General features: G+C 42.0%; 1 protein-coding gene across 8 annotated transcripts in view; it reads left to right on the forward strand.

Moving 5' to 3' along the window:
• LOC142402964 (BDNF/NT-3 growth factors receptor-like) overlaps positions 1–25,678 on the forward strand; it is a 270,912-nt gene that overhangs the window by 53,409 nt on the left and 191,825 nt on the right. For 6 of the 8 annotated variants that reach the window (XM_075488975.1, XM_075488970.1, XM_075488973.1 and 3 more), the window contains exons 8-12: positions 897–1,029; positions 2,509–2,808; positions 7,602–7,634; positions 19,205–19,305; positions 21,643–21,742. In XM_075488975.1, the coding sequence (XP_075345090.1) occupies positions 897–1,029; positions 2,509–2,808; positions 7,602–7,634; positions 19,205–19,305; positions 21,643–21,742 (667 nt within the window). The remainder of the gene's footprint in view (positions 1–896; positions 1,030–2,508; positions 2,809–7,601; positions 7,635–19,204; positions 19,306–21,642; positions 21,743–25,678) is intronic. The other 2 variants (XM_075488974.1, XM_075488976.1) reach the window with 2 other exon arrangements.

A 25,678-nucleotide genomic window follows, 5' to 3' on the forward strand; every position in this document is an offset into this window, starting at 1 on the left:
TTTATGTAAAATTCAAGTATGGAAATAGTAATTATTTGGCTGTCATTTTAAGGACCTCATTTAAGATAACAGAGGCTTTAACAACTAGCTTTGCTAGCTGGTATTATTTTCTTTTTAATCTTTGTAATTACTTTTTGCTTTGTTTTTGTAATTAATTTTTGTAATTTACTTTATGCAGTGTAGCATAGCTGCATATTTAATATAGCATTTAATGCACTGAACTTTCTGTAAATCATAATTCTTACCTCAATTAGCCTGTGCTCAAGCACAGTAAAACAGCACTTGGGCAGTAGTTCAGTTAGTAGAAGGGACATACTCTCTTGTGGATGGTTCCATGATAGCAAGAAGCTTTTAAGAGACATTTGGCTAAGGAGGAGGGAGAAGACATGTTGTTGTCAAGGTGCAGTAGAGCTCAGAAGGTAGTAGTAGAAGAGATGCCAAGCTAAGTGTAAATGAAAGAGATAAAAGGAAGAGTAAAGCAAGGACTGAACAGAATATAGGAGGGAATAAAAAGATTAAAGAGATTAGAGATAGACCATAGAAATCAATCATGAAACTGAGGAGAGGGATAAGCAAGGGAATGGGTGCAGAAAAAACATTTGTGTAGAGAGAAAGAGGTGTCAAAAGAAGGGAGAAACAGAAAGTGACATGGTGGAAAACTGAATGAGTTTTTGGGGCTTTGCATCCACCGCTACCGATGGTTACAATTGGTTCTGTAGGTGTTTTGCATCTGTTTGGATAAGACACCAAAGTAATGCTTTGATTAAATACAGTTTGATACAGCTAAAAGGAAGGGAAAATGGAAAATGCTGTTGAACTGTGGCCAATGGTTCCCCCTCTCTCCATTGTTTCTTTATGCCATATTTGGCACATCCATATTTTTTGATCATTTGTAGAGTGACACAAGTAAGAATCCTGCCTCGCTAACCATAAAGAACGTTTCATCTGTGGACAGCGGACTGTGGATTTCTTGCATAGCAGAGAATATTGTGGGAGAGGACCAAGCCTCTGCCGAGCTCACAGTATTCTGTACGTAAGCAGGCTAAACCACATTGGCAATAACTATTTTGGGTATAAATATTTGTTGGGCACACAGGTTATTGAAACAGAAACACCCTTTAAGCATGTGAACTATCTATTGCAGTTAATTCTGGGAATAGCCCAACAAGCAGTTGTTATTTTTACCTTTTTCTGCTCTGAGTTCTGCAAAAATTATGTTTCTAAATGCTTTATCTTCCAGTCTGAGCAATCTCTAAGTAAATGTCTGAAACCCCAAATACTCAGTGGTACTGTCAGTGTGAACATGTTTGTAATGGTGTGCATATACATACATGCTTAGGAATTAAGAAACATGAATGCATCAAAAGTCATAGAAATTATTTATAATAAACTACAAATGTTAAAGTTTTTTTTTAACTAAACCAACAATTGCTTTGTTCAAAAATTAACACACTTGCATCATTTGTTCTGCCAGATGTAAATTTATTTGTCATAGCTTTGAATAATTATTTGTCAGGGCCAAGGAAGGGGGAAGGGACATGTAGTATAGAAGCATTGGCTTCTTAGATCTGAGATTCCAGCCTCAATTCATTTTATGTGAAATATGTTTTCACAAGTTGCAACCCTCTGTTTAATCGAAGATGGGAATGGAACACTTTAGATGGAAAATTTTTTTCAGCATGTGGTCATGACAGTAAACTTGAGAAATCACTCTAGAAGCACTTAAAATGTTTTGTAGGTAGAAATTAGATATGTAATAGCTATGAAAAGGGACATAAACTAGAAATGTTTGAACAGTGTAAATGAGATTGTGAGATTGGCACTGTTATGAGTGATAAAAGGGAGTATAACTAGATGAAATTGGATGCAGTTAAGAATGAATATCAAGGAAAATTTCCTAACAGCGAAATAATGTGCAAGGTGTTGGAATAGTCTCCTGAGGGAAACAGAAGTCTGTAAACTTGAGGCATTTAGCATGTTTGAACAAAGAATGAGAAAATGTATAGTAGAAAATGGTCCTTCCCTGACAGAAGAATCCAGGGAATTAAATCAGCTGTTCTGGTTTTGATTCTTTTAAAGAAGTCACCTGAAAGTTTGGATTCGTAGCTGAATATATTTCCAGTACTACTTGCTTTTGGCTGACTTTTAAATATTTTTCATACTGTTTTGTTCCTTCAGCACTCCTCTGTGCCATTTTTTCAGCACAGTAAAACTAAAATTTCCCTATCTCCCTTTTCAGTGATCTGGTAACTGAACTTTCCACACCTTGCAGAGTAAGTGATTTAATGAGGGTTCACACTTTATCTGAAACTAGTTTTGTTTCTTTCTAAAGAATGGCTTCATTTCAGTTGTGAGCACAGTACCCAAGGCAGAGCAGGTGCGCTTCCTGTATGAGTATCCTCCAAATAGGTATAATTCCTTCAAGTAGCGTATTTTAGCACTGATAACCTGAGAAAAAAAGACGTTTGGGATATTCTGATGTTCTTCACTCTTTTTTTCCCAATATAGTTGCACCAAATATCACATTTATTGAATCTCCAACCCCGGACCACCACTGGTGTATTCCATTCACTGTGAAAGGGAACCCTAAGCCCACATTGCAGTGGTTCTATGAAGGGGCTATACTGAATGAGTCTGAATACATCTGTACTAAAATACATGTTATCAATCAAAGTGAATACCACGGCTGCCTTCAGCTGGACAACCCTACCCATCTGAACAATGGTGCTTATACCTTACTAGCAAAGAACGAGTACGGAGAGGATGAAAAATGGGTTAATGCTCATTTCATGTCAGTGCCTGGAGATGGTGAGTATAGGTTCTTTTACGTTAGCAATTGCAAATTGACAAGAATGTGGAGACAGTGCTCCTGGCCAGCTTACCTATTTTGGAGGAAGCTTTTTATATGCATGATTTTTCTCTGAATGAATGTCTTCAAGATTAGTTGTAAAACAATAATTTTTTTTAACATTTTCTTCTTGTTTATTGCTTTTCAAGGGAGGCCATGCTAGTGCTCGCTAAATCCTCCCTTTGAGTAACCATCCTCAGTGCCATTTAAGGCTAGTAAAAGATTGCTGTTTCTGAAGTGTTTTCTTTAGCCTCAGTTCTGATCCTGGAAAGCACTGAGTACCAATTCAGTCACTCTGCAAGTTTTCTACACTGTGTACAAGTGCAACTAGGCAGTGTATCCAAGGGCACAGGGAGTATGCCTACATAGTATCTAGTGCATTGATGCAAAATCAGTAATGCAGTCTAGTGAGTTGATGATAATATATTGTGTAGGACACTAGAGGGAGCTGGATAGAAAACAAGTAACCCAGAGGCAGGATGGACCAGCTCTCAGGTCCTCACAGGCATTTAGACATCCAATTCCCATTCATTTCGGTGGAAGTTGGGCATCTGCATGCCTAAGAACATCTGTGCTCAAGATGGTTATCTTCAAATGTATGCATCTTATGCTGCTCTAAAGGCTCCAGGTCAGACCTCCTAAATGCTATGTGAGCAGTCTCAAGGTGGACTAATTCACTGAACTGCAGGGACCACTGTAAGTAGTTAATGTACATTGTGGTTTGATCTTTTCCCACATCTTCAAAACTATATTTGAAGTGACTATAAGAATATGAAGGCATACATGTAAGTGCATTGCTGTATGTGAAAAAAATGACTGGACCTTGAGTGGAAATATAGGTGTGGTTTTGTGCAAATAATTGCAGAATCATATCTGAAAATATGAGCATGTGTATACCTTTGGCTTTTTAACCATGGAATAGAAATAGCCTCCCTCTTTTTTGAAACAGCAATATGCAGTGCTAATGTTATGTGATAGAAAAAATGTGAATATTTAAATTCCCTCTCCTACATTGTAGGCTACAGACAGTAAAAATATGGTCTGTATTTAACATTTGTTCCTATCAGCTCAGCCTGCTATAGGGAGAGAGATGGCAAGTCTTTTTCTTTCCCACCCTTAGAAAGAGAAGGTGAAGAGCTGATATAATTGGGCTCTATTTTCTCCTGCTGTTCTTAGTAGCTCCTCTCTTCTTTTTTCTCTACAGTTCTTCCTTAAATAGACTCATTACAGAAACACGTCATGGTTTCAGGCATCCTTTAATGCTACATTATAACAGTTCAGTAAAACAGTTCACCTCATAGATATTCTGTATACAATGGAAGTTCTCTTACACTCTGATTATTTAATATGAATTTGGCTTCATTTTCTTAACAGAATAACAGTTCATCTAATACATTTATATGAATTTATCGTTTTTTTCTTTTAATGTTCCATTTTTCTTTTGTGCTTGTCCCCTGTAAGCTGAAGATTTCCCAGTTGTGGCCTTTTAAATTAAAGGTATCCTCCCAATTAGAAAGATAGCATTATTTATTTGTTCCTTAATTTTTATAAACATATGCATTATAAGTCTCCAAGATAATCTATGTTGTGTTCAAACTGGACTACATACAGACAGGATGTAACTGCATTAGAAATCAGTTTGTGTATAGGGGATGGCACCAAACCAGTCTTAAAAATTAACAGCAAGGGAAATGACTTATCTAGTTAGCCTCCTCAATGTTGTTTTTATTAGTGGGGCTTTTTCCTGTAAGACTTATGGTACTGAGCTTTAGAATATTCCACAACATTGTTGTCTCCTCCATTGAAGCTGGCATAAAAGTAAATGTTAAAAAACTAGCATCCTCTATGCATTGTATTACTTTTTTTTCTTTTTTTTTACTATTACTATTTAAAGCACTGCCAGGATCTTTCAGGCTTTTTTCAGATCTTCTTTTTCAGATCTTTCATGCTTTTTCAGCGCTGTCGTTACTGTGTAGTATCTCCTTTTTGGCCCACATATCGTACAATGAAGCATAAAGATTAGGCCCATGCTCTGTTATTATGTTCATTTCCATGCCTTCATGACTGAATTAAATACCAGCCCTGATGTTTCATGGGGTGGGGTATCCTGACTGAGCTTTGAACTGATTCTCTGGTTATTAAATCACTTACAGGCAAATGCACTGAAGATAAAAACAAAAGCAAATTAAAAAAAACTTCACCTATAAACTATATGTCTATTTAAAATAAATACAACAAAGTCTGAAGCATGTTGTATCATCAACAGCCTAATACTCTACTTTCAAAGTTGCATCAAGCATGATGAAGACAGGATTTGTGCTAACGTGCTCTCAGCTTCCAGCATGCTACTTAAAGAACATTTTTCAAGGGATGGAGGATGCAAGCATAAAGGAGAGGAAAGCATGTTAATGATATCACAGTTAATGTTATAAATTAAAAGTTTGTTTAAAATACTAAGGTCTGGGGGAACAAATTTCACATTCTGTTAGCTAGATTTTTAACTAGTTTTAATCTGCTAATCTTCATGGATTCCAGTGAAGCTGTTCTTGCTGAGGATAATTTGACTATTTGAGACTACGTTGCAGCAAATGCTAAGCAATAAACAGCTGTATTTTATTCCAGAGGCTGTTTCCGTAATTGATCCATAACACCTAATGAGTGCTGGAGAGATTTTTACCAATAATAACAACTATTTTTAAGTAAAATCATTAATCTACCAGCCCTCTACTCTAAAATTCAGCTGAAGGAATTCAAGTCATGTAGTATCTTGTCATAGTATAATAATATGTTAGATATGCATAGTAGCATCCTGCTGGTTTGGCATAATAACACGTGACTATGTTGCACAAGTATTTTTTTGGGTTGAGTCTTTTGCTGCTGCTTTATTTTGAAAATGTTAACTTTATAAAGAAAGAAGCAAGCAAACCAAATGTAGTTGAGGCAGTTTATAAAGATGAGTGAATAGTATATGTCTGTAATATTTTATTTGCACAACAACCTGTTCTAACAGGGACCAAAACAACAATGCTGTTCTTTGCATTAAAAATAATTGCATGTAAACATGCAAAATTACTGTGGTAAAGTTTCATGTTAAAATAGATTGAACCAGTGTTTTGATGATGTTTTTATGTAAGGAATACTACATAGAAATTTGGGGTTGGTCCGACTTCTTGATTTTTTCAACTTTATTTCAAGTGAAGTATTTAGTTATATAAAAATAAAAGGTATTTGAATGGAATAGATGACTTCCTGGTTTATATGCCCCTAGCAGGAATTACAGGTTAAACCAATCTGATTATTTTATCCCATTTCCAGTAAACAGTAATAAAAATGTTGTCATTTAACTCAGGAGTAAAGGCCTAGGAAGTTTGGGGTTTTTTTCTTCAGATTATGAGAAGTAGGACTCATACAGAAGGTAAACTGGTTCTTTCATCAGCTGAATGTCTTATACTGGAAAAACTGAATCCATGAAGGTTTATGGACAAAAAACCCTGGTCAGAACTTGCTTGAGGACAGATAGTAGTAAACACTTATTTCACTTGTTATTTATTTCTGCAGATTGACATGACCATTCTCATGGGGTCTCTTAATCTATATCTCTGGGTACTAGAATATCTTCAAATGCATTTAAAAATGAACCTAATTATCTGCTGCCATTTTGCAAATAGGTTGCAACTCCTATTTTATATTTTCAGCAGAGATTCTCATGCTGTTGAAATAAACAGAAACAACTGTGTTCTGGTCATAATTCACAGTGGCTTTATGCCAGTGTAATGTCACTGGTATGGAATTACTGTATGGTACTATAAACAGAATTATGCTTTTTGAAGTTTGAGTCATCTTTAGAGGTTTTAACTATCTATTAATTTTATTACCAAACCAACAACAAAAAAGAGTAAATATACTACATAAGGCATGCTATAAATACATTATAGACCAGGATGAACGGGCATGTTGAAATATAACACAAGTATCTTTTGAAGCATGAATAGACTAATAGTATACTAACTTCAGTGTGTGTTATACTCACATATATGCTTAGCCTTACATATGTGCAGTAATTGGAAAAAGCTGCAAACTGGAACTAGTAAAATTTAGAAAAGTATATACTAGACAGGTATCCACTTTGCTTGTGTAAAGGCTGGCTTCTCTAGTTTCTTTGCATATGGGAAATCTTATTCTTTCAATAAGAGTTCTGTCTGTGGATCAGGTGTGCAGCTGGCTTCTTGGGAGCATCCTCTAACAGCATCCTTTAGCCTTTAATTTGCCACAATGCTGCAGCTCTAAACCAGTTGGCTCTCTCAGTGATTTAACTGCAAATTTTTTGACCAGGTAAAAGTCAATTATTGTAACTCCCACTGAAGTCTGCTTCCACTTAATGTCAGGGAGAATTTTACCATTGATTTTCAATAAGAATAGTTACTGTTGCACTAATTCCAGATATACATTAGCAGCAGAGGAGAATTTTGCCCATTTAGTAAATATGCCTGCTTTTACTAGAGCAAATGCCCTGTGTATTATCTGTTTCACATGAAGCAAAGTGTTAACGTTTAGGATAGCTCTAAAATAATTGTAAATTAAACTACAATATATTGATGTTGCTTTGCATTTGTGTAGGTACTGACTATTGCTATTGCAAATAACATGTAAGTTCTTAAAAAAATCCTAAAGAAACTCTTATTCTTCCAGCATTTGCAATCTATTTACAAAGGCTTTTTCTTTCTGTGTTTTTTTTTCTCTTCTCCATGCACAGGTAGTGGCCCAATTGTGGATCCAGACGTTTATGGTATATATTTGATTTTCTTTTTCTTTTCTTTTAATGATAGAAATAAAGGAACTCAAACCAATAAAAGATTGAATGTCAGGCTCAGTTAAACTGAAATGGCACATAACACAATTCTAAAAGGCACTTTGTATTGTTGGTTCTTTTCCTGACATATTATTTAAGATAAATGAGGGCAATTTTTACTTACGCTGCTGCTTTTGATTCAGATTAGCATAAATCCACTGCTACTGATGGTTACAATTGGTACTGTAGGGTGACAACTGCCTGATGTAGCACGCAGGCATGAGATTTTGTGAACCTTCCAGAGGCATTTCTTGGAGGAAAGAGAGTTCATGATTTCTCCTTATATAACTTACTTTTTCAGGGATGATTCCATACTTGTTTTGCCTCCAAAAATGTACCCCTAAATTCCCCTTAAAAATGAGTTTGGCACAAGTGAGTTTTCCTGTAGATAATTTTTCTCTGTCCTCTCATTTGTACCTTCCTTTATTCTCTCTTGCATAAGCAGAACATCAACTCAGTGATATCTGAGAGAAGATTTGATGACACAGTGTTCAAGTTATTTTTTAGTTAAGCAAAATATTTTAGGCTATACCTATTGAAAGCCAATGTGCATTATAATAGAAGCTGCAAACTGAAAAACAACTGGCTAGTTCTACATAATAGTTCTGCTATACTTCTGCTGAGCATGAAAGTACATCCTAACCAACACATTCAAAACACCCTTTAGCTTCCAGCAGAAGCTGGATCCTGTTTGGAGTACTTTTATTTGGACAAAATAGCCCATGAATCAAGTTTCCTTAAGCTGATTTAAATGTTGTTACTCTGATTCCATGTCATTAAACTTCAACAAATGTGCATTTGAGGCATCAATTTGGCTTTAAGTGCTTAGAAATACTAAAGCATAGCTTCCCCTCCCTCTCTTCCCAATTTTTTTTTTTTGAGGGGGAGGAAGAAGTGATGGTTTGCACAGTCTCCTACATGTAGAATCATAGAGTCATAGAATTGTTTAGGTTGAAAAAGACCTTTAAGATCATCAAATCTAACCGTTAACCTAACACTGCCAAGTCCACCACTAAACCATGTCCCTAAGCACCTCATCCAAACGTCTTTTAAATACCTCCAGGGATGGCGACTCAACCACTTCCCTGGACAGCCTGTTCCAATGCTTGATAACCCTTTTAGTGAAGAAATTTTTCCTAACATCCAATCTAAACCTCCCCTGGCGTAACTTGAGGCCGTTTCCTCTCGTCCTATCCCTTGTTACTTGGGAGAAGAGACTGACCCCCACCTCTCTACAACCTCCTTTCAGGTAGTTGTAGAGAGCGATAAGGTCTCCCCTCAGCCTCCTTTTCTCCAGGCTAAACAACCCCAGTTCCCTCAGCCGATCCTCATAAGACTCCTGCTCTAGACCCTTCACCAGCTTCGTTGCCCTTCTTTGGACACACTCCAGCACCTCATTGTCTCTCTTGGAGTGAGGGGCCCAAAACTAAACACAGTATTCAAGGCGCAGTCTCACCAGTGCCAAGTACAAAGGGACAATCACTTCCCTAGTCCTGCTGGCCACGCTATTTTTGATACAAGCCAGGATGCCATTGGCTTTCTTGGCCACCTGGGCACACTGCTGGCTCATATTCAGCTGGCTGTCAACCAACACCCCCAGGTCCTTTTCTGCTGGGCAGCTTTCCAGCCACTCTTCCCCAAGCCTGTAGCGTTGCATGGGGTTGCTGTGGCCCAAGTGCGGGACCCAGCACTTAGCCTTGTTGAACCTCATACAATTGGCCTCGGCCCATCAATCCAGCCTGTCCAGGTCCCTCTGCAGAGCCTTCCTACCCTCCAGCAGATCAACACTCCCACACAACTTGGTGTCATCTGCAAACTTACTGAGGGTGCACTCGACCCCTTCATCCAGATCACTGATAAAGATATTAAACAGAACTGGCCCCAACACAGAGCCCTGGGGAACACCACTTGTGACTGGCCGCCAACTGGAGTAAACTCCATTCACCACCATTCTTTGGGCCCGGCCATCCAGCCAGTTCTTTACCCAGCGAAGAGTATGCCTGTCCAAGCCATGAGCAGCCAGTTTGTCCAGGAGAATGCTGTGGGAAATGGTGTCAAAGGCTTTACTAAAGTCCAGGTAAACAACATCCACAGCCTTTCTCTCATCCACTTGTCACCTTGTCATAGAAGGAGATCAGGTTAGTCAAGCAGGACCTGCTTTTCATAAACCCATGCTGACTGGGCCTGATCACCTGGTTGTCCTGTACACGCTGTGTGATGGCACTCAGGATGATCTGCTCCATAACCTTCCCCGGCACTGAGGTCAGGCTGACAGGCCTGTAGTTCCCCGGATCCTCCTTCCAGCCCTTCTTGTAGATGGGCGTCACATTTGCTACCCTCCAGTCAACTGGGACCTCCCTGGTTAGCCAGGACTGCTGATGAAGGATTGAAAGTGGCTTGGTGAGCACTTTTGCCAGCTCCCTCAGTACTCTCCGGTGGATCCCATCTGGCCCCATAGACTTGTGAGTGTCTAAGTGGTGCAGCAGGTCACTAACCATTTCCCCCTGGATTATGGGGGCTTCATACTGCTCCCCATCTCTGTCTTCCAGCTCAGGGGGCTGGTACCCCAAAACAACTGGTCTTACTATTAAAGACTGAGGCAAAGAAAGCATTAAGTACCTCAACCTTTTCCTCATCCTTTTGTCACTATGTTTCCCCCGCATCCAATAAAGGATGGAGATTCTCCTTAGCCCTCCTTTTGTTGCTAATGTATTTATAGAAACCTTTTTTACTGTCTTTTATGGCAGTAGACAGATTAAGTTCTAGTTGGGCTTTGGCCCTTCTAATTTTCTCCCTGCATAGCCTCACGACATCTTTGTAGTCCTCCTGAGTTGCCTGCCCCTTCTTCCAAAGGTCATAAACTCTCCTTTTTTTCCTGAGTTCCAGCCAAAGCCCTCTGTTCAGCCAGGCCGGTCGTCTTCCCTGCCAGCTCGTGTTTTGGCACATAGGGACGGCCTGCTCCTGCGCCTTTAAGATTTCCTTCCTGAAGAATGTCCAGCCTTCCTGGACTCCTTTGCCCTTCAGGACTGCTTCCCAAGGGACTCTGTCAACCAGGCCCCTAAACAGGCCAAAGTCTGCCCTCTGGAGGTCCAAGGTAGCAGTTCTGCTAACCCCCTCCTTACTTCTCCGAGAATCAAAAACTCTCTCATTTCATGATCACTCTGCCCAAGACGGCCTCCAACCATCACATGGCTCACAAGTCCTTCTCTGTTCGTGAACAACAGGTCCAGCGGGGCGCCTTCCCTAGTTGACTCCCTCACCAGCTGTGTCAGGAAGTTATCTGCCACACACTCCAGGAACCTCCTAGACTGTTTCCTCTGCGTTGTATTGTATTTCCAGCAGACACCTGGTATGTTGAAGTCCCCCATGAGAACAAGGGCTAGCGATCATGAGACTTCTCCCAGCTGCTTATAGAATATTTCATCTGTCTCTTCATCCTGGTTGGGTGGTCAATAACAGACTCCCACCATGATATCTGCCTTGTTGGCCTTTCCCCTGATTCTTACTGATAAACCCTCGACCCTTTCATCACCATCATCAAGCTCTAGACAGTCAAACCACTCCCTAACATACAGGGCTACCCCACCGCCTCTCCTTCCTTGCCTGTCCCTTCTGAAGGGTTTATAGCCATCTGTTGCAGCACTCCAGTTGTGTGAGTCATCCCACTGTATTTCTGTGATGGCAACTATATCATAAACTATATAGTTTCATATATCATGTTGAGCTTCTCATCAACCAACACCCCCAAGTCATTCTCCTCAGGGCTGCTCTCAATCCGTTTTCCGCCCAGCCTGTATTTGTGCTCGGGATTGCCCCGACCAGTGTGCAGGACCTTGCACTTGGCCTTGTTCAACTTCATGAGGTTCACATGGGCCCATCTCTCAAGCCTGTCAAGGTTCCTCTGGATGGCATCCCTTCCCTCCAGCGTGTCGACTGCACCACACAGCTTGGTGTCGTCGGCAAACTTGCTGAGGGTGTACTCAATCCCACTGTCCATGTCACTGACAAAGATGTTAAACAGCGCCAGTCTCAATACCGACCCCTGAGGAACACCACTCGTCACTGGTCTCTACTTGGACATTGAGCCATTGACCGCAACTCTTTGAGTGCAACCATCCAGCCGAGTGGTCCATCCGTCAAATCCATGTGTCTCCAATTTAGAGACAAGGATGTCATGTGGGACAGTGTCAAATGCTTTGCAGAAGTCCAGGTAGTTGCTCTTCCCTTATTCACCAATGCTGTAACCCTGTCATAGAAGGCTACCAAATTTGTCAGGCACGATTTGCCCTTAGTGAAGCCATGTTGGCTGTAACCAATCACCTCCTTATTTTCCATGTGCCTTAGCATAGTTTCCAGGAGGATCTGCTCCATGATCTTACCAGGCACAGAGGTGAGGCTGACTGGCCTGTATTTCCCCAGGTCTTCCTGTTTTCCCTTTTTAAAAATGGGGGTTATGTTTCCCCTTTTCCACTCTCTGGGAACTTCACCGGACTGCCATGACTTCTCAAATATGATGGATAGTGGTTTAGAAACTTCATCCACCAGTTCCCTCAGGACCCGCGGATGCATCTCATCAGGTCCCATGGACTTGTGCACCTTCAGGTTCCTTAGATGGTCTTGAACCTGATCTTCTCCTACAGTGGGCGGTTCTTCATTCTCCCAGTCCCTGCCTTTGCCTTCTGCGACTTGGGTGGTGTGGCTTGAACACTTGCCACTGAAGACTGAGGCAAAAAAGTCATTGAGTACCTCAGCCTTCTCCATATCCTGGGTAACCAGGTCTCCCGTTTCCTTCCAGAGAGGGCCCACATTTTCTCTATTCTTCCTTTTATCACAGACGTACCTATAGAAGCTTTTCTTGTTGCCCTTGACGTCCCTGGCCAGATTTAATTCTATCAGGGCTTTAGCTTTCCTAACCTGATCCCTGGCTGCTCGGACAATTTCTCTGTATTCATCCTAGGCTACCTGTCCTTGCTTCCACCCTTTGTAGGCTTCCTTTTTGTGTTTTAGTTTGTCCAGGAGCTCCTTATTCATCCATGCAGGCCTCCTGGCATTTTTGCCTGACTTCCTCTTTGTTGGGATGCATCTCTCCTGAGCTTGGAGGAGGTGATCCTTGAATATTAACTAGCTTTCTTGGGCCCCTCTTCCCTCCAGGGCTTTATCCCATGGTACTCTACCAAGCAGATCCCTGAAGAGGCCAAAGTCTGCTCTCCTGAAGTCCAGGGTAGTGAGCTTGCTGTGTGCCCTCCTTGGTGCCCTAAGGATCTTGAACTCCACCATTTCATGGCCACTGCAGCCAAGGCTGCCCTTGAGCTTCACATTCCCCACCAGCCCCTCCTTGTTGGTGAGAACAAGGTCCAGCATAGCACCTCTCCTTGTTGGCTCCTCTATCACTTGGAGAAGGAAGTTATCATCAACGCATTCCAGGAACCTCCCGGATTGCTTATGCCCTGCTGTGTTGTCCCTCAAACAGATATCGGGGTTGTTGAAGTCCCCCATGAGGGCCAGGGCTTGTGAACGTGAGGCTGCTCCTATCTGTCTATAGAGGGCCTCATCTGCTCAGTCTTCCTGGTTGGGTGGCCTGTAGCAGACCCCCACTATAATGTCACCTGTCCCTGCCCTCCCTTTAATCCTGACCCATAAGCTCTTGGTCTGCTCCTCATCCATCCCCAGGCACTCCAGCTGGTCATTGACATAAGAGGGCGACACCCCCTCCTTGTCTCCCTTGCCTGTCCTTCCTAAAAGGCCTGTATCCTTCCATTCCAACACTCCAGTCATGGGAGCCATCCCACCATGTCTCCGTGATGCCAATAAGATCATAGCCCTGCAGGTGTGCGCACATCTCTAACTCCTCTTGTTAATTCCCCATGCTACGTGCATTTGCATAAAGGCATTTAAGTTGGGCCCCTGATGAAGCTCACTTACTGGCTGGAGTGGCTGGAATGCCTTTGTGCTGCTCTTCAGGTGCTTTCCTGCTGACCTGTGATCCTTCTCCAGGCTCTGGGCATCTGTTGCTGGCACTGGCATCAAACTGGTAGGAATTGGATGGATTGAGGTTCCCCTCCCCTGGCAACTTTAGTTTACAGCCCTCTTTACCAGCTTGTCAAGCCTATGACCGAAGATGCTCTTCCCCTTCTCTGACAGATGGACCCCATCAGCCTCCAGTAGACCAGGTTTCTCAAAGCAAGTCCCATGGTCTAAGTAGCCAAACCCCTGTCTGTGGCACCAGTCCTGTAACCATTTGTTGATTTGCCAGATTCAACTGGCCCTTTCAAACCCCTTCCCTTTGACCAGGAGGATTGATGAAAAAAATACCTGTGCTCCAGAGTCCCTTACCACCGCTCCCAGGGCTCTGTAATCCTTCTTGGTACTCCTCAGACTGCTCCTGGCTGTATCACTGGTGCCCATGTGAAACAACAGCAGAGGATAATAGTGGACTGTATGAGGCTTGGTACTCTCTCGGTGACATCCCTGATACGAGCCTCCGGTAAGCAGCACACCTCTCTAGAGAGTGTGTCAGGTCGGCAAATGGGTGCCTCCGTACCTCTCAGAAGAGAGTCGCCTACTACTATCACCCATCGCCTTTTCTTAGTTGCGCTGGTTGTTATACAGGGAGCAGAATGGGCTGCCTTACTCAGCTCCAGCGTCTCTCCTGGTGTGACAGGTCTTTCCTCTTCAGTCTGCAGAGCTGTGAAGCAGTTCTGCAAGGGCACCTCAGGCTTCAGGGGAAGTCTCTTCCTCTGCTGGTCCTTGCCGTTGCAACCATCCATTCTTCTGCTTTATTGGCCCCCCTCCCTTCTGTGTGTGCCGGTGGGGTTTTTGGCTGTTTGGCCGTGGGCTGTGGGTCCACTGTAGACTGCACTTGGAACCAGCTATCTAACTCCTTCTCAGCCTCCCTGATGTTACACAGCCTTCTCACTGCCTCCTGCAGCTCAGCCACCTGCTGCAGGAGGTCCTCTACCTGGGCACACCTTTTGCAGGCAGATCTGCTGCTTGTCCCTGCCCAAGGAGAAAGGTCTAGGCACTTCCTGCAGTCTGAGGTCTGCACTGCAGCCTCTCCCTTCAGCAGCTCCATCTGAGTGGAGGCATCGGCCACCACTGGGGTAGATGGTGCAGACCCCCTGGCTGGAGCTGCAGCCTTTGCCCTCAGATGAGTGCCCACCATTCTGCCTTGAGGGTCAGGTAGGATGAGTGCCCTTGACCTGTGCAGATGGTCACAGAACAGTGCCCGGTTGCTGGGTTATGTGTACTTCAAGTCTCCCACTTGGCCAATGGAATGCCCCTCCTTCGAAGAGGCGCCCTCCCTGCGTGCCCTTCCAAGTGAACTGCTGCACAAACTGTCGCGCCATGCCCTGGTTGATGTGCCACACCCTGTTTGCCTGTCCTGTTTGCAGTGCTTCTGGTCGCTAGCGCTCCCTAGGGCTGCCTTTTGTGGGAGTTGCAAGGTATTTCTCTATAAGTGTCAGGGCACTGCAGTGCCGATGGCTTTGTGAGGGCCAGGTGCCAAGGGTATCTTCGGGCTGGCAGGGCAGGGGTCTTGCCAGCCAGGGCCCGTCCCACTGCCCCCAATGAGGGAGCAGGGCAGGCTGTGGGGGTAGCTGGGGGCAGCCCCCAGCCAAGGGCATCAGGCACCTCTGTGGGGATGGGGCTCAGCTGTGGCCAGGATGGGCTGTCAGCCCATGAGTGGGGGTCAGGATCAGGACCAGTGAGGGTAACCACAGTCAGATACAGCCCCAGGATGGCAGGGCAGGGCCATGGGGATGGGGACAGGCTGAGGTCAGGCCAGGATGTGAGCCTAAGTGTTGGGCCTGGCTCAGCAGGACCCATGACAAGGCAGGGCAGGTCTGTGGCAGAGCTAGAGATGAACATTCCTATGGTGTCACCGGGGTGGGGATTGATGGCCCTGAACTGACCTGAAATGAGGCTCCTGGGCCCATGGGCAGGGGTGGGGGAGGCCCCAGGGGAGGCTGGGCAGGGCCAATAAGGGTTGTTAGTACTCTCAGGGCCCTGACAATGGACTGGACCTTCACAGAAGAGGTGGGTGTTTCTCCCCACCTGAATACATGCAGGAAGAAGATGGAATGTAACTAGGCAAAAATAAATTGGAACAGGGTATGAAGGGTGGCCTTTCACTTCAAAAGAGCCAAAACAGACTAGAGAGACTAATCATGAGATTTCAACCAAATAGAAAAATTCCAGACAAAGAGAACCTCTATGTGCCCCTGAGAAAAGGTTTGTGACAGATTTTCACAGCTGCTATTGGGCTGGGACTTGGTCTCTGCAGTGCCTGTGCACCATCTGAGTTCCCTTAGCCAGCAGGATGTGGTTAGGAGCTCGTGTATGATGATTATGGCCATCATTGCTGTGCCTTGTGTGGGTAAGCAGGGCTTGGCTGCATGGGGGCAGGGGACTCTAGCCTTGAGTACCCTTCTGCATAGAGCAAAGCCCTTTGTAGTAGGATTTGGTCTGTCCCTTGGGATTTGACCTTCAGTGCTCTGTGCTTCATATGAGGTAATTTCCAAATGTTTTCCATTAAATGTTTTAAAAATACTATGGGAAACAGAAGAACCGACAAGCTCACAAAAGTATGCATGATGTTATGTTTGTTGGGGGAATTCTATCCACATTGTACTTCATATGCTTGAAGCACAGAGCAATCAATCCCTAATAACTAATCCCCACAGAATCCTGTGGAAAAGACAAATAAGAGATGTTATCACAGTTTTGTATGAGAGGTAACTGAGAAAGAAAAATAAAGTGACTTGCCCAGAGCTGATCAGGAAATCAAATGCAAAGATGGCTTCTTTGGCTCCTAGTTCATGTTTTAATGCCATACTGCTTTTTCTAATGTGGCCATGAAAATGAGAGAGACAATATGCCCCATAAAACTGAACTCCCAGGGATATTTTGCAGAATGACTCCCTGGTACTTATGACAGTGCTCTTGTCTGGATCCCAGCTGCTTTACACCTTGTTTATAAAACAGCTGCAAAATGCTCCCATGCTTTAGTTGTGATTTACCTCAGTTGGTGTAGGAATATATGACTGCATAAGTTACTAGACACCAGAGAATCTAGCCCTGAAACAATACAAGTCCCACATAGCATGAGTCAGAAGGCATGACCCTGTCTGTATCAGAATGCTACGTGCCTAATCAGAATTTCATAATAAAATGAACAAGAATTTGTTTAATTCAGAATTGCCTGGGTTTGGCTGGATAACTGTTGTGCATGTTTTCTTTGCCTGGCTCACCCATTTCAAGAGGCTTTGAAAATTTGGCACTAATTCAAATGTAAATGGTTCACAGTTATACAGTGGGAAATGGCAATGCAACACATGTACTGAAGTGGCCTACTCTATCCCTTGCCCTTTTTAATACTGCATTCAGAGGATTCATAGACCCAGTCCTGAAATACTTTGCATAGTTCTCATTAGTCCTTCAGGGTATGATTTCCAGTATCATAGTATAGAAATGAACATAAACAGAACTGCAAATAGCTTCAGCTTTTGCCCCCCACTATTTACAGGTAAAATTAAGAGCAAAAAAATTCCCCCTTAAAAGTTTGTATTATGGAGACAGAACAGTGAAGGCTCTTAATGTTTGTTTCCAATATTGTTGCTATTATAAAGGTACTGTAAATAAAGGGTTGGTCAAAACTATCTTAGTGAAGACATTGCCAGAAAATTGTAAATTAAGACCAATCTTATAGCTTGAGATACTTGTTATAAACTGGGTTCTTCACTGATCAAGAGTCTAGGTGCTGCCTGCAGGTGAATAAAACTGAAATCTCCTTTTCTGCTGTGGCAAAACTTGTATTCACAGTAGCGGATGGTCTGCACAGAACCTTGTCTCAGTGTCCAGGCTGTTTGTCCAAGTGGGGAATTCAGGTAGGATTTATTTTGCCTGGAGTAAGGATTGCTGCTCTTTTGCCTTTCACTACTATGTTAACCTTGCTGCATAGGAAGCTGTAGACATAGGGATGCAATGATGAGTTGAAGAATGTAAATGATAAACGGCCAGGAAATTAAATTTGGTTTCTCGTGAAAGCTCTGTAGACTAAATATGTATTTTGGCTTGAAAAAATCCTGTCCTTCGGCATGTATGGTGTAGAGCCAGAACAGACTTTGTGAGTTGATTAGACAACCTGACTGGACCAACTGTAGCACTGGTGGCAGAGGTAGCTGTATTGGTTCATATACCAAAAAAATATGCAGCCTGCTGAGTGCTTTGCAGAAAGAAAGTGTGTTTGTGCATGCATGAAGATCAAAAGGCTGGTGCAGCTTGTTGCTAGTATTGCCAGCTGAGGTCTCCAAAACAGCTTTGGGAGCTAAAGAAGATAAAGGCCCTCCCTCCCCTTGCCCAGTAGCAGCTTTGAGGTTGGAAGAGTTCCTGCCTCTGTGGTTTATGAGCTATGCCTCTGAATTTTGCTTTTTCATATTCACAGTTACAATTTCATCTGTAGACTTATGGCACTGATTTTATTCAAAATATATAAAGAAATACACAATTAATTGCAAATTTAAATTAAAGTGCTGGAGGTGCATTTGCAATAAATGCACTTATTGCCCTTGTTTGTTTTATTTCATCTGCACACATTACAGTCATACAATTGAAACATTATGTATATTTCCAGATGCAATCATAAAAAATATTAAGCTTTTTTATTTTAATGGATGTATCTCTAAGTTCATACATGTACAATTTAATTCTTGTATCTCATTTGAATAATTTTGAAAAAAAATCATGGACTGTATATATCTGTGTTTCATTTTAAAATAATTATAAATAATTAAGCCATATTCATTCTTTTGATGGAATTGTCCTGGATTCACCCCTGCAGACCTATGAGTAGCATTGTTTTGATAAATCAAATTTTTTCAGACCATCTCAGGCACTTAACTTTTTAAAAGTTTACCTGTATGACAATTTAGCATGTTAGACTATAACCTCTATGCACACAACAGCATCTTTAATTATTTTTTAACCTAAGAAAACCAGCTATTTCACATTTGATATCAATAAAGTAGCTAAAAGGTCATCTGCCAAATTCTTCACAGATAAACAAAAAGTCCCCAAGCTAATTTCTAAGTCAGTCCTATATTTGGCTGAATACAAGGCTAGAGAAGTTCATTGTAGAGGGCAGTCTTCAATTTTTAATGGGAAGTCAGAAGCACATAAAAATAGTTTTATGTATGGAGTTCTTATTTAACTCTAGTTTTTCTAATAGAAATATATATTATGATGTAGATTCCTTCTCTATAAAGCTGAATACAGAAGCAGCTTCTTTTTTTCAAGTCTGTCAGTCACAACACATTTGTTCAAAATTATCTGTCACAAGGATCCCCCCAAATGTATCAGGTACAATAGAAATAATGTATAATTTTCAAATTGCTCAGAATTCTGATAAGTGTTACTGTTGTCATGGTATTACAAAGCTGAAATAATAAAGACAACCCTTTCCCCTCCAAGGTTACGAAATTATAAAAGCACCCTTTTTTTCATTTCCTAAGAGTATGAAACCACGCCTAATGATCTTGGAGACACCACGAATAATAGTAATCGAATCGCTTCTGCAGATGTTTCCAACAAAGAGAATGAAGATAGTATCACTGTAAGTATATACATTGTTTCCTGATCTGTAATCTTGGCAGATTTTTTTGACTATACAACTAATAAAACTGGGACCCTAAGCTACCAGAACACCAGAACTATTACTGTGTGGTGATCAAAATCAAGAGGAAAAAAATCAATGCAGCCCCCCCTTCCCTCACCCCATTTTTTGAGAGTGGATCACTTTTTATTCCAAGTAAAGTTGCTAATTTGTTTCATGTTTTTCTGAACAACTAACTGTAATTTGTTAGCCCAATACTTTGCTTCTAATTTTAGCCAAGGAGAGCAACTCTTTTTTAACAAAATAACAACATTCAAGGTAACTTAAAGACCGTTGCTTTAATTCCAGTCCCAAAGTCAGCTGCTCCTTACAAAGAGGACATGGTGTAATGAACTTTCAAATTCTAATTGTATGTTTTAAATGTGTGATTTCATGTAGCTTTTTGATAAGATAATTTGTAGTGGATGTTAGTACAGGCAGCTGAATTGGTGGGTCTACTCCTTTGCTGCCTCACCTATCATGATGTTGGAAATTGAATGTTAGATGAATGTTAAATGTAATGAATTGTTGGAAACTGGTAGCAGGTGGCCAGTCTGGTTAGTAGTGCTGCCTCCCTGCTGCAGACATTGATGACTGCAAAGCGGCAGGCAGTGGAGAGTGTGTGCATTTGTGGTAGACTGTGAGTTGGGAAAGAATGGAAAAGGAGACTATGAAGGCTAAGTATTGTCTCAATACATCTGAAAGTGATGAGGGAGGAATATGTTTTGTGCAGGTGGGAGAAAGCCTACTCAGTGGCTCTCTCCAGCACCAATGGTTGGGGAGTGAAAAGTTATAAGAATAAGGGCAGTGAGAAGGGTTCCTAAAACTTCGATTTTGTTCTGTTTCCATCCGTTAAGTGCGGTGGGGGCATAACTTTGACAGCCTCCAGTCCCTCACATTGACAATGGTTGCTTCATAGAGATACTTTGCTAAAAAATCAGGAAGATCCCAGACAGTCTTATCTTTTCTGATAACAGAATCACAGAATAGCTGAGACTGGAAGGCACCTCTGGACATAATCTAGTCCAACTCCCCTGCTCAAAGCACAGTCAGCTACAGCAGGTTGTCCAGGACTGTATCCAGTCAGGTTTTGAATATCTCCAAGGATGGAGACTCCACAGCCTTTCTGGGCAACCTGTGCCAGTGTTCGACCACCCTCACAGTAAAAAAAGTGTTTTCTTATGTGCTTTTCTTATGTGTTTTCTTAAAAAATGCCACTCTGCTGGAAGGAAAAGGGGTGATGTGCATTCCCTCCCACCTGCCTTGAATGCGTGGGATGTTGAGAAAGTGGTTCTCAGAGGTGTCTGAGTCTCTATTCTCTGCAGGATAGAAGAAACCTTATTTATTTCTGACTTATTTCTGTACTCTTTGATCTGAGTGCAAATGTTTCCTATTTTAAATGAATCTCTACCTAAATCATAGAATCATAGAATGGTTCGGGTCAGAAGGGATCTTTAAAGATCATCTAGTCCAACTCCCCTGCCATGAGCAGGGACATCTTTCACTAGACCAGGATGCTCAAAGCCCTGTCCAAACTGACCTTGAACACCTCCAATGATGGGGCATCCACAACTTCTCTGGGCAACCTGTTCCAGTGTCTCACCACCCTCATCATAAAAAATTTCTTCCTTATGTCCAATATAAACCTACCCTCTTTCAGTTTAAAACCATTCCCCCTTGTCCTGTCACCACAGGGCCTGGTAAGAAGTCTCTCTCCATCTTTCTTATAAGCCCCCTTTAAGTATTGAAAGGCCGCAATAAGGTCTCCCCAGAGCCTTGTCTTCTCCAGGCTGAACAACCCCAACTCTCTCAGCCTTTCCTCATGGGAGAGGTGTTCCAGCCCTCTCATCATTTTTGTGGCCCTCCTCTGGACCTGCTCTAACAGGTCTATGTCTTTCTTGTACTGGGGACCCCAGAGCTGGATGCAATACTCCAGGTGGGGTCTCACGAGAGCGGAGTAGAGGGGCAGAATCACCTCCCTTGACCTGCTGGCCACGCTTCTTTTGATGCAGCACAGGATACGGTTGGCTTTCTGCGCTGCAAGCACACATTGCCGGCTCATGTCCAGTTTTTCATCCACCAGTATCCCCAAGTCCTTTTCTGCAGGGCTGCTCTCAATCCCTTCATCCCCCAGCCTGTACTGATATTGGGGATTGCCCCAACCCAGGTGCAGGCCCTTGCAATTGGCCTTGTTGAACTTCATGAGGTTGGGTTAATGGGTAAATATGAATGTATGCTGAATATGTTTGAAGATGGTTAATGAGAAAAAATTGGATCTGTTTGTGTCCTCTTTTTTAGGTGTATATTATGGTGGGAAGTGCAGCACTGGTGTGCACTGGCTTAGTAATAATGCTCATTATTCTGAAGTTTGGAAGACACTCTAAGTTTGGGATGAAAGGTATGCAGGGTCATTTTTTATATCTCCTGTAATTGTTGTGGGTTGTATAAGCTTATACCATAGGTATCTGTGAAACAAAATTCGTGGAGACTACCCTTTAAAATCCAAATCTCCCAACAGGTGAATCGGAGTTTCAGAGTGTTCCTGAAATAAAACTCAATAGCAACAGAGTTACTATTAAGCAGGCATCCTTTATTACAGCGCTGGGCAGCACTGGGGATCGCTCCACCATAAGTGCTCCGACAAACAAGCAAGATCGCAGAGGTTATATGTTGCAAAATATACATATTCATAAGATTAATTTATATAAACATGAGGTTTCTTGGAACTCATTAATATATGTAAATGTCCCTGACGCATGGGTACTTAAGTCCTTAGGTGGTCGTTAGGGATCCTCTGGTGGTCGTTGGAGGAAGTCGGTAGTCTTCATCACTCTGACCGCTGACTGAACTTTGTCTTGACGCATGCTCAGTCCATCTTTGTCTTGCTCATACCTTCCTTGCATATCCAAAACCAGGTGGTTCTTGTGTGGTTTCTCCTTATCAGCCCTTTCCAGGGACACAGGGCCTGAAGAATTCCTTTTTATCTATCTACATTGCAACTATCTCAGCTAACCAAGGATTTAACACAGGCAAAGCATTCTTACTCTAATGATTAGGTCAAATAAAGAATGCTCGTTAGCAATTCTACTATCTAAGCTTCCTTACTTAAGGCCAACAATACTGGCAAGCTAGGCCAAATTATCTGCGAAAGGGAGACTAAAAGGAAACATTGAGCAACCAAGATATTTACAACATTTCTTTTTGTCTTTGGGGATTTTAGCTCTTTTCATCTGCACCAAGAACAGTCAAGATAACTAGATAAAGTGCCATCACATTTTGTGTTTCGTTTATTTGTCAGGTAAGTAAGAGCAGAGACAGCTGTAGATAGGAATATATAATTTTGGTTTAAACGTTATACTACTTTGTTTTTTCTTATCACAGATCCCATTTCTTTGTCTTCAACTGCACGGTCCCATGGGACACTTCCTGGAATAAAATATCACTTGATTCACTGTAGGGAAGTAGAGGATAAGAAATTAAATTTATTCTGATAAGAGTTTGATTACAAATATTTGGCAACAATCTATGCTGTATGCAAGAGATACTTCAGACAATACTATAAATGCTGCTTTGATGTGATAGATTGTATTGGGTCTGGCTGGGATGGAGTTAACTTTCCCTATAGCAGCCCTCATAGTGCTGTGTTTTGTATTTGTAGCTGGAAAGGTGTTGATAACACACCAATGTTTTGGCTACTGCTGAGCAGTGCTGGCACAGCATCAAGGCTGTCTCTCCAACACCCCTGCCCCCAAAGGCTGGTAGGCTGGGGGTGGGCAAAAGGTTGGGAGGGGACATAGCCAGGACAGCTGACCCAAACTGGCTAAAGGTATATTCCATACCATATGATGTCATGCTCAGCAATAAAAGCCAAGAGAAAGGAGGAGGAAGGATCAGCAGAGACGAAGTGTTATGAACTGACCGCAACTCCCATTCCCCATCCCCTTGTGCCGCTTGGGGGCTGAGGAGGGAGGGCATAAAAGATTCATGAGTGAAGTTGAGCCTGGGAAGAAAGGGGGCTGGGGGGAAGTTGTTTTTAGTTTTGTTTTTATTTCTCACTATACTTTCTGTTATTAATTGACAATAAATTAAATTAATCTTCCCCAAGTTGAGTTGATAGAGCAGCTTGGTGGGCACCTGGCAGCCAGCCAACATTAACCCACCACAGTTTGTTCTGGAGCTCGAGGAATTCAAGGTAGGGACAGTAATTAGGAGAGGCAATGGGCAAAACATGGACTGGACATTGCCAGAGAGCGGAATAATTGTGGGGAATTTTTATTGTTGTAATTGTGGTGAAGGGACAAGGGGTGGAGTGTGTGTAAATTGTCCACTTTTGTCAGTGTTGCGATGATGTTCTGATTTTGGTGTGGGAAATTCTTTTTGTTGATGTAAGTGAAGTTTGTGAAGATTGTGTGATAATGTATATTTTAATGATAATTTAAAAATACGTGTTTTACAGAAGCCATCCCTTCAGCCTCCTCCGCTACCAAAACTTTTCCCTTTAAACCCAATACATAGGGCAATACTTGCCCAATGGCAAGAGGGGAATGTGCATTTGCAGTGCATCCTGTCACACTGGTGCTTTCTCACAGATACATTTTCTTGAGCCTGTGTGTGTGTGTCTTGGGATATGGCAGCTGGAAAGAGTGGCAAGTGCTCAAGTCCCTGTGGAAGGGGAACTGTCAGCTGTTTATTTATTTATTTATTTATTTAATTTACAGCCAGATGGAGGTACAGCTAACACAGAGGTACCTGTAACAACTCCAGTATGGTATTACTGTACTGATCTCATCAGTTTGTGTCTAGAGATGTTGGTGGAATTGTATTTAAAAAAACCAACAGCCTCCCCCCCAACCCAAAAGAGAAAAGCCCCCCCCCATTATCTTGTTGAGAGGCCCAGAAGGTGCTTTTCTGTGTGCTAAAGGAGATGAGCTTTTGATCTTAAGATGTGTAGTTGAGGATTTGTGGAGAGAGTGGTAAGTTATTTTTGGTAGGTTCCTGTTAACCTTATGTCCTTCCTCTTACTCGTGCTTATGATATAGTACCACAGAAGTTTTTTCCCCATAGTTGTATATTTTGATGATTCTGACTTGTTCTTGACAGTGCTCTTTTCAGAGATATCTACTGTATATTTGATATTTGTATATTCTGTGTAGAAGAGAGTTCCTAGAACAGATGAGATTTGAACAGAGTAGAAATGTAGATAGATAGTACAGATTAGCTCACTAGGATGGTAACCCCCTTTTCTCTCACCTCCTTCTGATATGACACAGTCTCTGGGGTAGCATTAAAAGAGGACAGGCATTGTGAAATGTCCTGAAAAACAACATGGAGCCTGTGGGATAGAGCTGGAGAGTTTTGGCCAAAGACTAGAAAAAGCTGTCTGGAACCGAACAGCAGCTCAGTGGAAATTTTCTTTGTGGCTGAAGCTTTCTGAATTGCATTTAAAGACATGAAGAAAATGAAGCTAAATGAGAGCAATGATAGGAACTGTCTGACGTTTGGGCTTTAAAGCTGAATGCTTGTTAGGTTTTTCAAAATTTGTGTTACAGATTTCAAGACAGCATTGTTAGAAGAACTAGGAAGTAAACTCTATCCTGAGGAAGAATGAACAAAACTGTATTTTGCATGGTAACATAACATATTACCTTCTGGGTAGCTCCTTACATGGTGGTTGTTTTTCAGTATCTTCAATTAGAACTTCTCTCACAAAAATAATGGTCTTGCATTATCAGTAAGTTTGACTTCAGTAGTTTTCTGTTGTGGAATTGGCCATCTAGATCTTATTTGAGTAAGGATGCATTTTGGGGGGAATAACTAGCTGAAATTATGAAAAGGCAGCAACTGCATTTATGGAGTTTATTTTTTCCTGTTAATTTGACCAGTGATGGTTAGCAAAAGCAGTAAAATGACTTCCCTGTTCGGGTACACTCCTTCAAAAACTTATCAATCACTGGCATGGTATGCATGGTAATGGTGAAATGTCACTGTGAGCTACAAATAACCCCTGAATGTTTCATCAGAAAGGAATGATGTTCAGTTGTCCCTGAAGTGAACCTCAGACTTCCCCAAAGTTTAGTCATGCGTGAGCTTTGCAGTATGGGTCTATCTATAATCTATCCATAATCCAAAGTCCCAGAAACACTTTCACAATTTATCATCATCAGTATTATTGAATTTATTTTAAAGCAATGTTTAAAGACCTGAGATTAGAACACCATATTGATATGTAATACTCAGACTGATAATAAAAGAATGCCTGCTCTGAAGAGCTGGCAACATAAGCATATAATGAGGAAAAAATAAACGAAGATAAACAACCTGGGATATTTGAGCA

The sequence above is a fragment of the Mycteria americana genome, assembly GCF_035582795.1.
Source record: "Mycteria americana isolate JAX WOST 10 ecotype Jacksonville Zoo and Gardens chromosome Z unlocalized genomic scaffold, USCA_MyAme_1.0 Scaffold_18, whole genome shotgun sequence".
Lineage (NCBI taxonomy): Eukaryota > Metazoa > Chordata > Aves > Ciconiiformes > Ciconiidae > Mycteria > Mycteria americana.